General features: G+C 39.8%; 1 protein-coding gene across 1 annotated transcript in view; it reads left to right on the top strand.

The window, feature by feature from the left end:
- Positions 1 to 13,193, top strand: part of rhpn1 (rhophilin, Rho GTPase binding protein 1) — a 43,590-nt gene that overhangs the window by 19,547 nt on the left and 10,850 nt on the right. The window contains exons 3-8 of the mRNA XM_036582258.1: positions 595 to 723; positions 864 to 939; positions 1,549 to 1,626; positions 1,860 to 1,984; positions 10,559 to 10,725; positions 11,086 to 11,183. Coding sequence (XP_036438151.1) covers positions 595 to 723; positions 864 to 939; positions 1,549 to 1,626; positions 1,860 to 1,984; positions 10,559 to 10,725; positions 11,086 to 11,183 — 673 coding nt within the window. The remainder of the gene's footprint in view (positions 1 to 594; positions 724 to 863; positions 940 to 1,548; positions 1,627 to 1,859; positions 1,985 to 10,558; positions 10,726 to 11,085; positions 11,184 to 13,193) is intronic.

Genomic DNA, 13,193 nt, shown 5'->3' with positions numbered 1-13,193 from the left:
TCATCAGTCTTTGGTCAGATCATGTCCAAAACTTTGAGTATTTATACAAATTGAGAGTCTAATGGAGTATGCCAAGTTTGGTCCAGATTAGCCTTTAGGGTGCGCTTTAGCACTCAAAAACACTTAAAATCAATTAAAACGCTATTACAATGTTATTACAAGGTCAACATATAAACATCGGTGCCATGTGACTCAGTTCACTAACATGAACAACTTTCCAATTACATGTTATGTCAAAAATTGCACTGCTTATCTTTTATTTTGGCTTATTCATTCAAAGATTTCACTATAGAAAGACTTATTATACAAAGGCTTGAGGCCTCTCTAGGCCTAATATAATAAAAGGCTTGAGGCCTTTTTAGGCCTAATGGGCTAAACCAAAAGCTTGAGGCCTTTTTAGGCCTAATGGGCTAAACCAAAAGCTTGAGGCCTTTTTAGGCCTAATGGGCTAAACCTGCAGAAGGGCCCGTACTGCTGTTGCATGCTTGAACCCGCTCATTGCTGCTCGCGGCTATATTTCACTTTGTTTTTGGTTGTTTGTATGAAAAGTAGGTGTGTCATAGTCACATGATTGTGTGCATGTGTGTATCTCAGGGCTACAACTAATCAGAAGGTTAAAGAGACGGTGTCGTTGGAGTTGAGCTTTGTAAACTCAAACCTGCAGCTACTCAAAGAAGAACTGGAGGAGCTGAATAGCAGTATGGAGGTTTACCAGACTGATAGGTAAATACAAATTGCTTATGTTGCCAAATGAATCATGATGATCCAGTGAAGTCAGTTGCATACAGTAAAGATATTTTTGAGCAATTTGTGTATTGGTATAATAGGCATAATAATACATGTTTTCTTTCTCTTTCTAAAAGTGAGAAAGTAAATGTTCCTATGATCCCACTTGGACTAAAGGAGACTAAGGAAATTGACATGACTATTCCCCTTCAGGTAAGATAATTACTCATAAGCTGTGGTTCATGGATAGATACTTAAAGTGGATGTGAATTATCACAATGGAAACCACAATGTATTTTCCTTCTTCTTTCCTTCTCCGTATTTACAAGTGAAACATGGGTTTAGGGAGGATCTCTGAGCTAGCTGGGGGGTTTTCTTGATGATAGGTAGGGGGAAAAGGAGGGGAGGAAAATCATGATTTTATTGGTCAATATTATCATTGTGCATGCTCTACCTCTCCCTACTGATGCATAAATGTAATTAAAACTCACAAGACATATTAAATGTGGGCAAAAGTCACTACACTTTGGACAAAGATTTTTCTTTTAAAGGGTATGACATGATAATTCATGCTTAATATGACCAGGGACATGAAGTAACAAAATAAAAACAATCAATTTTGATTTCAGGTTGATTTTAATATACAGTCTGATTATCATGTGTGTTGTGTAGGCCAAATTTGTCATGTTAATTTTTTTTTTTGATGCACAGTGTAGTTATGGCTGTCCATGTAACAGTAATGTCAATGGGTTTGTATACTATGCCATAATGTGTAGACAACAGATTTTCAATTAAATATAGACAGACTTTTGTTTCTTTCAGGACTTCATCAGTGAACATTATGGTGAAGATGCTTCTCTCTATATGGCAGAGATCAAAGAGTTTATGGATCTCAGACAAGTATCTGACACACAGGCATCAATTCACTTGCACTCACTCTGCTCAAAATTCTTGGCAGTTTGTTTGATTGATTTGATTTAAAATCAACCAAAATATTTTGCACTTTACTGAGCAGTACTTTGATTGTTTTGAGAATTTATTATTCAATTTATTAACCGCTACTTTGGTTGGTAAAGTTTGTAATCAGCCAGAGACTAATTCAAGTGTATACATATGTTGTGTACTCAACTCAGGCCATGCGGACCCCTAGCCGTAATGGCGCAGGGCTCAAGCTGCTCATGGAGTACTACAACCAGCTCTACTTTCTGGACCAGCGCTTCTTTGCTCCACACAAAACACTGGGAGTTCACTTCCACTGGTAAGAGAATGCACCACATGCACACTCATGATCAAGCACTTTTCTCACCGTTCCAAGCTCAGTAGTAACATATTTGAATATTGGTTAATAGAGAACTACACAAATACCCATACAAAAATGTAATTCATTGGAAGTAAATTATTATTTATACTACTTAGATTTTGGTATGTATCGACACATTATAATGCTTTACGTTTTCATGTAGATAGGACCCCTAAAATAAAAGTTATAATTCAATATGCATAGATTACTAATGCTGTGGTAATAAAAGGCTATGCAATAAAATGACATGGTCATAAGTACAAACTTTCATGTTTTCTTGTTTTGTGTGTTGGCATTCAGTAAACATTCTGTTTACTGACACTCTACATAGCCAAATCAACATCCCATACCACCTGATACCATGTGACGTAAACTTAGTGTGTGCTGCTGCACTACAGGTTTTGTACAGTCATGAAAATCCTGGAAAAGTCATGGAATATAGAAATTTGGTCATGGAAAATTATGTGCTGAAAAAATCATGGAATTTCTTGAACCTCTCCCCTAAGCTGTTTGTCATCTTATCACATTTGAAGCACTGAAGAGTCTAGATTGCAAAAAGCACAGAGACCCAAGACTAATGTATCTGCACTTTGGACTAGTTTTACTGACATATTCTTACTATGAATCTCGGATAGCTAAGGTGTAACATTTAGGACGTGTGAGTTGTTGAAGATGTTTTGACGTTCAAACGCTGGAGAAGACGGATTAATAAGATAAACCTAAGAGGAGAAACACCCTGCAGCTGCTTCCCACACCAAGACCTGCGTGACTAGCTTCTTCAGTGTAAAGCTGGGTTTATACTTGACCCATTGTAAAGCCAGGCATACACTGGTGAATTTAGCTTGTTTTTAAGCCTGAATTTTAGCTTAATTGGCTGTCGTTTGCCATGCAGGGTAATAGGGGAAACAATACCTGTTTAATTGCCCAAACAAGCTCCGTGTGACAGTTCAACAGAAACCAGACGCTTGCGGATGGAAAGTTGATGACAGTTTAGTAACCAACAGCAAACAGAACAAAAAGTGCAGAGCAAAGTCGCCGTCATGAAACAGGCAAAAAGTAAAAAAAACACAGATCAATCAGTAAAGGCAAAAGTACCAGAGGGATGAAGCAAAATACAAAAACGGGAGAAACAAAGCAGTGGTCAAAAACACGGAAGTCAGACAATCAGAATATAAATGCTCAGTAAGTCTCAGGGAAACAGTACCTCGCAACGAACCTAACTAAAGCCTGGGCTTATATACTGCTAGTTCCCTGTCTCATGAAAATACACACAGGTGAAAGCAGTTAGTATTCCGGTGATTGTGAGCGCTAATAGGAGCGTTTGCGAGAATCACTGGTCATGTGAGCCCCCACTGCACTATGGGCAATGGAGTCTCTGTAGGAATCCGAGTCCGCGTTCAATGGCCGAGTCACATGAGCTCCCATGAGATTCTGGGAGATGGAGTCCGTTTCATGAGAGCATGCCGTAGGTGTGACAGTACAAAGAGTCCAGGTGGGCCTTGGCACAAGGACAACCAGGACGACAACCACTCTCACCACCAGATCCTTGAACTGGGGCTGAATCAGAGCTGCCGAGGCGCTGGATAGGCGAATTCTCTTCGCGAGGATTTGTCAGACGGGCAGGTCGTGAACTGGTGAGTCTCCTACGTGGATGGCCTCTGGGACGAGGATCTGGCTTTTCAGGGTGCTGACTATGAAAGTCAGCGATGAGGCCTGGGTCCAACACGTCTTTGGCTAACACTTTAAAACATGGGGGTAAGTCCAACCTACAAGTCACATCATTGATACGTTTAATTATCTTGAATGGCCCAATGTATTTGGGCTGAAGCTTACGGCAACTCCCCTTGGAAGAGCGAAAGTCCTTCGTGGCCAACCACACTCTGTCACCAGGATGAAAGACAGGGGTTTGTCCTCTGTGTCTGTCGGCCTGTTCCTTCTGCCGTTGGAGTATCGTCTCAATGTGCTGGTGAGTCTCCTCCCATACTCGTTCACTACGCGTCATCCAGTTGTCCACTGCCGGAACGTCCGTTTGTGATCCAGTCCAGGGTGTTAGGGGTGGTTGGTAACCTAAAATACAATGGAAAGGAGTCAGTCCGGTAGCAGAGCTAGTCAATGAATTTGTTTTGTCAGTGCTATTTCAGACCAATCAGAGGGATTATCATGGCAGAAAAGTCTCAAAAACTTAACCAGTTCCTGATTTGCCCTCTCACATTGCCCATTAGATTGCGGATGATATCCAGATGATGGATGGATACGCCTATGTGCTCAAAAAGGCGGCCCATACCTGGAAGGTGAATTGAGGTCCCCTGTCTGAAACGATATCCTCCGGAATACCGAAAATTTGAAATACATAATGAAACAATGTCTCTGCAGTATGAAAGGCACTGGGAATAGTGGCAAAGGGTATAAAACGAACTGCCCTAGAGAATCAGTCTATAACTGTCAGAACTGACATGAATCCTTGTGACTCAGGTAAATCTGTGACAAAATCCACAGTGATATGAGACCAGGGTCGGTTGGGTATGGGCAAGGGCATTAATTTGCCGGCTGGTAATGCTTTAGGTGTTTTGCACTGTGAACACGTGGAACAGGAAGATACAAAGGAATGAATATCCTGGGTCATTGACTCCCACCAATATCTATTGGCCAGTAGCTTGTAAGTTCGAGTCTCCCCAGGGTGTTCGGAGGTTATCGATGAATGAGCCCATGTGATCAGTGAGGTTCTAAAAGGTTCTGGTACATATAGTTTACCTGGGGGACATTGGATGGGTACTTGGATGTGGGGTAAAGCTGCTTCAATTTCCTCATCGATCTGCCATCAAATAGAGGAGACATTTATCTCAGGAGGAGGATGCGTTCTGGTGTTTCCAGTTGTGAGGTTGCTATTTCTTGATGCACCCTTGACAGCGCATCAGCCTTGGTGTTACGAGAGCCCGGCCGATAGGTGATACTGAACCTGAAACGCGAGAAAAAAAGCGACCATCGAGCTTGGCGTGCATTGAGTCTTTTGGCTGTGCGAAGATATTCCAAATTCTTATGGTCTGTCAGAACGGTGAAAGGATGATTGGCACCTTCCAACCAATGGCGCCATTCCTCCAGTGCTAGCTTTACTGCCAGTAGTTCTCAGTCACCAATTCCATAGTTCCTTTCTGTAGGTGATAGCTTATAAAAAATGCTACAGGGTGCAATTTGAGAGGAGATCCATTCCGCTGAGATAATACAGCTCCAACTCCTGTTTCTGAAGCATCCACCTCTACTATGAAAGGTTGTGTGGGGTCGGGATGCTTCAGAATGGGTGCCATAGGAAAAGCTTCCTTGAGATCTCGGAAGGCTCTCTCGGCCCTTTCAGTCCGTGTGATCTTTTTAGGACTTCCTTTAAGCAGTGAGGCGAGTGGAGCTGCATTGCTGCTAAAGTTCCTAATAAATCTGCGATAAAAATTAGCAAACCCCAAAAATCTCTGTACTTCTTTCACGGACTTGGGCGTGGGCCATTGAAAAACTGCCTCTACCTTGTGGTCATCCATAATGACACCCTGAGGGCTGATGATGTACCCCAGGAAGGACACTGACTGTAGGTGGAATTCACATTTTTCTCCCTTGAGGAACAAATTGTTCTCTAACAGTCGTTCTAGTACTGCTCTGACATGTTGGACATGGGACTCAAAGGTAGGGGAGTAGACTAGAATGTCATCGAGGTATGCTATTACAAACTGCTATTACAAACTGCCCACTCTGATTGAGCTGTCGGACGATCGGATGGATTTCTGACATGTCTGAAATTTTGGTTGCTTGTCTCACAGTTTAAGCAGCCTCACAAACTGATTTCTCAAAGTCGTACCCAAAACCACACACAGTCACAACACTGTAAAACCTAACTGCATCTTACATTGATACAGCCTTTGTTGTACTCTGGGTACTCAAAGTTGTGAACTGACCTTTGTTACATCCCTCTCCTAAATGCAGTAAAAAGCGTGCATAAAGGCATTGCAGACATTCTGGATTTGGACGGGACTAAAATCACCTAGAAACTTCGGTAGCCTAATAAATACATTACCTCCCTACACCATGCAAAACGAATCCCTCCCAAATTAAACTTCAGTTAGATAACTCATTTCACTCACTAAATAAATATGTCCACCTAACCATGTGTGCATACGCAACACGTCTATGTTATGTGTTATGTCTATATATGCTAAACCCCTCCTTCCAAACAAAACGATGAATGTGTTTGCACATGAGAATGACTGAGGAGTCAAATCAAAATATATAGGCTCTGGAATTATGAAACATTAATCTACTAAGCAAAATGTCAGATCTGTTCCCTGAGCTCAGATTGTTAAACTTGGTGCAGATATCTATACATGGGTTAGATTTTAATTTTACTCACATTCATTCTGTTATAACTGCATTTGACCTACTAGCTGATAGTAATTAAATATTTAAGTAACATTTAAATAATGTATGTCTTTTTTCCTCTCTGAATAGCTGTCTATATGTTAAATTATTGCTCGGCAGTTACTGATAAAATTTAATATTATGGCATTTTCAAACATATCACAGCATTATGTTATCAGGTGATGTTAAAGCTTAACATTAATAAAGTTAATAAACTCATGCTTCCTATGTTTCCTTATTTTCATGGAATTTAAGCAAATGAGTTAAATGTAAACCATCAAGGACTGCAGGCTATGAGTAACGTGCACAAGAGTAAATTGTCCTTATTTATCAAATATATCATGAAAAATATCACTAAAACAGGAAATTGTATGTTAGTATCATGGTATATAAATGATATATTGCCCAGCACTAGGCTAAATGTTTGGCATGGAAATTATATTTTATGTCATGGAAAAGTCATGGAATCACTGTTTAAAAAGTGTATGAACCCTGAAGGAACAAAAAACTTAAGCTGGCAGTGAACGAGGGTCTGCATGCACAGTGAAGTGTTGCTGACGCCGTGGATACAAAGTCGCTGGTCACTTTAAACGTTCCGCCTTGGCATATTTCCGCCAGACAGACATTGTGCGTTTTTAGCCTGTTTTTAAACACACACAAACACAATCACAACCCACATCCTCAAGACAGGTGGAGACAACTTAGGCTAGCAAAATTGAAACAAAAAATTGTAACATTTGCTACCAAAGTCTGTATATGCCATCTTTAGTCTTTATAAACTTTAATATAGTGATTAGAAATATACACTATATTGCCAAAAGTATTCGCTCATCTGCCTTCACATGCATATGAACTTGAGTGACATCCCATTCTTAATCCAAAGGGATTAATATGATGTTGGCCCATCCTTTGCAGTTATAACAGCTTCAACCCTTCTGGGAAGGCTTTCCACAAGGTTTAGGAGTGTGTTTATGGGAATTTTTGACCATTCTTCCAGAAGCGCATTTGGAAGGTCAGACACTGATGTTGGACGAGAAGGTCTGGCTTGCAGTCTCCACTCTAATTCATCCCAAAGGTGTTCTATCGGGTTGAGGTCAGGACTCTGTGCAGGCCAGTCAAGTTCTTCCACACCAAACTCGCTCATCCATGTCTTTATGGACCTTGCTTTGTGCACTGGTGCGGAACAGGAAGGGGCCATCCCCAAACTGTTCCCACAAAGTTGGGAGCATGAAATTGTCCAAAATCTCTTGGTCTGCTGAAGCATTAAGAGTTCCTTTCACTGGAACTAAGGGGCCGAGCCCAACTCCTGAAAAACAACCCCGCACCATAATCTCCCCCCCACCAAACTTTACACTTGGCACAATGCAGTCAGACAAGTACCCTTCTCCTGGCAACTGCCAAACCCAGACTCGTCCATCGGATTTCCAGATGGAGAAGCGTGATTCGTCACTCCAGAGAACACGTCTCCGCTGCTCTAGAGTCCAGTGGCGGCGCTTTACACCACTGCATTCGATGCTTTGCATTGCACTTGGTGATGAAAGGCTTGTATGCAGCTGCTCGGCCATGGAAACCCATTCCATGAAGCTCTCTACGCACTGTTCTTGAGGTAATCTGAAGGCCACATGAACTTTGGAGGCCTGTAGCGATTGACTCTGCAGAAAGTTGGTGACCTTTGCGCACTATGCGCCTCAGCATCTGCTGACCTCGCTCTGTCATTTTACGTGGCCGACCACTTTGTGACTGAGTTGCTGTCATTCCCAATCACTTTCACTTTGTTATAATACCACTAACAGTTGACTGTGGAATATTTAGTAGCGAGGAAATTTCACGACTGGACTTGTTGCACAGGTGGCATCCTATCACGGTACCACGCTGGAATTCACTGAGCTCCTGAGAGCGACCCATTCTTTCACAAATGTTTGTAGAAGCAGTCTGCATGCCTAGGTGCTTGGTTTTGTGCACCTGTGGCCATGGAAGTGATTGGAACACCTGAATTCAATGATTTGGATGGGTGAGTGAATACTTTGCAAAATAGGCTATACAGAGACAGTATCATCCAACCCATGTATATCACTGCCTGGTTTTAGTTTCAGTGCACAGTGTGGGACAAGTTAACAAACCTCTCAGTGTTTCTGCTCGGTACTCATATGTGTACCATGTTGTTTTGAATGAAACAGCTTTATTGATAATTTGCCTTAGACATTGTTCTCTGCAGGGGCTATGTTTCACGCAAGTCAATCTGAACAAGCTTTTCTTTACAGTGTGAGCATATAGATCATAGGCTTTGCCCACACATGATGGTCTATTCACACGTAAAGTTTGAGTGACCAAAGAGCAGGATTTCTAAAATGGCACACTGTATGCCTGACTTTAGAGGACATTCAACTACAGCTCAACCAACAAATTAAAGTCCAACAAAACTTTAAACTCAGCAAGCGAGCTCCTCAGTTGCCTTAGACTCAAATGTGTTTCCTGCTGTCACTGTGCTACTGAGACTGTTGTTGAGACAAAAACAGAAACTATGAATCATACTTTAATTAATGTAATGTGGCTAGCTAATGCACGTCATTTAAAACCAGTTTAATAATTTAACTGTTAGGGTACATTGCACTTATTTAACAACTAATTTACAGCTAACATCTACTTAATTCTAAGTAGATCGCTCAGTATGTATCGGTATGGGCAAGTATTTAAAAACATGCTCTTACTTGGTCTGGAAAAAATGTTATTGATGCATCCCTAATTTATAGACACGTGCTCATTGAAAGTTCCTTCTGAAATCAAGGGTGTTAAGGGCATTTGTCCCCCCTTTGTTGCAGTAACAGGCTCTGCTGTTATGGGAAGGCTTTACACCATATGTTGGAACACTGTTGTGAGGATATGATTGCGTTAGTGAGGTCAGATGTTGGATGAATAGTTCTGGATTACAAACACCACTCCAGTTCATCCTAAAGATATTTGATGGTGTTCCAAAGTTTGACTGCTCCACAGCCCATGGCACCTTGAGCTCATGTGAAGTTGCTCCAGAGTGTCCCATTCTATTACCAATGCTTTTCTATGGAAGTTCTAAAAGGTGTGCATGCGCAATTGAACACTTCTGTCAGCAATAAAAGGAGCACCTTAATGAAGTTGAATTCACTAGTTAGAAAGTGTATCTGAGTACTTTGCAACAAATAATGTATAAGTTGCGTCTCACTGAGTTTTAACTTTACTCCATTTTATTTATTGTTTATGAATAATTTATTATCAACTGTTCTAGCTTTCACATTTCCAGTAATGAACCCCTGGACACTGGACATATATTATTAAATGTTCATAATAGTTAGAACAGATTTCCTGCATATTAGGGACATATTATATATTTATTATTTTGTCACAATATTGGCCTTTGTTGCAGTACTAATATTGCAGAGGGCTTCAATAGGCAGGTAAGCCCTGTAACCAATCATAATTTTTTATTCTGTCTGCTGTGAGTATCATGACTAGTCACAGTTCCAGAAGAGGGTTTCTGTGAGTATTTTGATGAATTAATACATTCATGTAAATATCAAAAGTAAATTATTTTGGGCAAACTAATAGCGAGTAGTCTTTGGCCTTGGCACAGCGTTCATTGTTCATTGCATTTTTTAATACAATACCATTCAAAAGTTTGGAATTACTTGCTATATTAACAATTTTTGTTAATTTACATTGCATTCAAAAGTTTGCAATCATTCTGTGAACAAGAAACGAATAAAATGATAAATAATATACTGTAATTATCTCTTTACATTAATTTTTTGTCAGCTTATTTGCTTCGAGTTTTGATCTTCACTTTTGAAATTAATCTGGATATTAATTTTAGTTTAGCTTAATTCTTGATGTTATACAGCCTTTACTTTCTAGTAATCTACTATTTTTAAATATACTTTGAAACATGTGAAGTTCACTGTACACACTTGGTTTTGTATTACCGAAAACACTAATTCCAAACTTGATGAGTTCAAGCTTTTTTGCAGGGCATATCACAATATCTAACAATATACTGAAAATACTAGTATTTAATCCACACTGTGCAACTGTACCATGTATTCATTTGCATCTGTGTGTATTATGAAAATGTGTGTAGTCATGAAACATGGCTTATTCTTCTGCTAGGTATGACTCCCTGACCGGTGTGCCATCATGCCAGAGAGCGCTGGCTTTCGAAAAGGGAAGTTTATTGTTCAACATTGGAGCGCTGTACACACAAATCGGTGCAAGACAAGATCGCTCCATGCTGCCTGGCATCCATAACGCAATTGATGCTTTCCAGAGAGCAGCTGGTACTGTAATCTGTTGCGTATGTGTGCAAATCAAAATGAGTGATGAATGGTTGAAATGTAATTGCTTCAACATGTGAAATGTTATTTTCTGTCAGTTTTCTCTCAGTGCAATAAAACTGCTCAGATTCAGAGACCTTTTGATTTTATAACCGTGTTCTAATATCACTACCGTTAACATAGACATTCTCTATATTTACAATTAAAGGCTGTGAAGGCTTTTAACATTCAGAGGCAGGGTGACGAGGGAAATATTATTTTAGATATTAATGCATTAGTGGACAGAATTTTATATAATGCAAAATAACAGTAGATTTTTTTGCTGTGTATGTGGAACTTTTCACGTGAATATTTGTTCAACAGGTGCATTTCTCTACTTGCAAGAGAACTTCTCTCATGCTCCCAGCCTAGATATGAGTAGCCCTGCACTGAGCATGCTGGTTCGCCTCATGGTCGCTCAGGTAAAAAAAAATGTCTATATACATCTAAAACATATGTTTCAAAATGTGGATTTAATTTAAATATCTTGAGTATATTGTGCCTCAGATATGTAAAACTTGCATTGTTTGCAAATCCATCACATAGTACAACCCAATTCCAAAAAAGTTGGGACACTGTGTAAAATGTAAATGTAAATAAAAACAGAATGCAATTTGCAAATCTCATAGACTCATATTTTATCCACAATAGAACATAGAGCACATATTAGATGTTGAAAGTGAGACATTTTACCATTTCATGAAAAACATTCACTCATTTAGAACTTGATGGCAGCAACGAATCTCAAAAAAGTTGGGACAGAGGCAACAAAAGGCTGGAAAAGTAAGTGGTACTAATAAAAAAACAGCTGGAGGAGCAATTTGCCAAGTAACTCACATGATTGGGTATAAAAAAAGCATTTAAGAGAGGCAGAGTCTCTAAGAAGCAAAGATGGGCATAGGTTCACCAGTCTGCGAAAAACTGCATCTAAAGAATGTGGAACAACTTCAGAAAAATGTTCCTCAATGTAAAATTGTGAAGACTTTGGATTTCCCACCATCTACAGTACATTATATCATCAAAAGATTCAGAGAATCTGGAGAAATCGCTGTACATAAGGGACAAGGCCGACAGTCAATATTAGATGCTTGATCTTCGGGCCCTCAGATGGCACTGCATTAAAACCAGGCATGATTCTGTACTAGAAATCACTGCATGGGCTCAGAAACACTTCCAGAAATCATTGTCTGTGAACACAGTTTGCCCTGCAATCCACAAATGCAAGTTAAAGCTGTATCATACAAAGAAAAAACCATACATAAACAGGATCCAGAAATGCTGCCACCTTTTCTGGGCCAAAGCTCATTAACATGGACTGAGGGGAAGTAGAAAGGTGTCCTGTGGTCCAATGAATCAAAATTTGACATTCTTTTTGGAAAAAATGGACACTGCATCTTCCAGACTAAAGACCTCCCAGCTTGTTATTAGCACATAGTTCAAAAGCCAGCATCCATGATGGTATGGGGGAGCATTAGTGCACATGGCATGGGAGTCTTGCACATCTGTAAAGGCACCATTAATGCTGAACAAAGTATTCAGGTTTTGGTAACATATGCTCCCATTCAGACAATGTCTCTTTCAGGGAAGGCCTTGCTTATTTCAGCAAGACAAAGCTAAACCACACACTGCATCCATGACAAAAGCATGGCTTCGCAGAAGAAGAGTCTGTGTGCTGTATTGACCTGCCTGCAGTCCAGACCTTTTATTAATAGAAAACATTTGGCGCATCATGAAACAAAAAATCCAGCAAAGAAGACCCAGGACTGTTGAGCAGCTAGAATCGTACCTCAGACAAGAATGGGACAACATTCCTCTCCCAGAACTCCAGCAATTGATCTCCTCAGACTACAGACTGTTGTTAGAAGAAGAGGGGATGCTACACAATAGTAGACACGGCCCTGTCCCAACTTTTTTGAGATGTGTTGCTGCCATCAAGTTCTAAATGAGTTAATATTTTTCATGAAATGTTAAAATGTCTCACTTTCAACATCTGATATGTGTTCTGTGTTCTATTGTGAATAAAATATGAGTCTATGAGATTTGCAAATCATTGCATTCTGTTTTTATTTACATTTAATTACATTTTACACAGCGTCCCAACTTTTTTGGAATTGGGGTGGTGAATCACACTCTGTAAAATAATTAATGTGTAATATTAATCATTGTTAACGTTTATAAAGTAGCTGTGCAGCATGTTTTATACTATGTGTGTTGTGTGTATATACTACACATATGTGTACTGTTTCATCTAAAGCTTGTTTTTGTAGCAAAAAAAAAATGCACATGGGTAATTTCATGCCAGCACATCTATAGCCTATCGGGTCACATCATGGATTTCCATGAAGAAAGCCAAGCAAAACCCATAAAATAGAATACTTTTTGGATAGTATAATAGATCAACAAGAAATACAAGAACTTATTACCTCTTAAAA

Source organism: Colossoma macropomum, unplaced genomic scaffold (assembly GCF_904425465.1).
Source record: "Colossoma macropomum unplaced genomic scaffold, Colossoma_macropomum, whole genome shotgun sequence".
NCBI lineage: Eukaryota > Metazoa > Chordata > Actinopteri > Characiformes > Serrasalmidae > Colossoma > Colossoma macropomum.
Note: the sequence above shows the minus strand (reverse complement) of the source record. Positions and strands in the feature narration are given on the sequence as shown.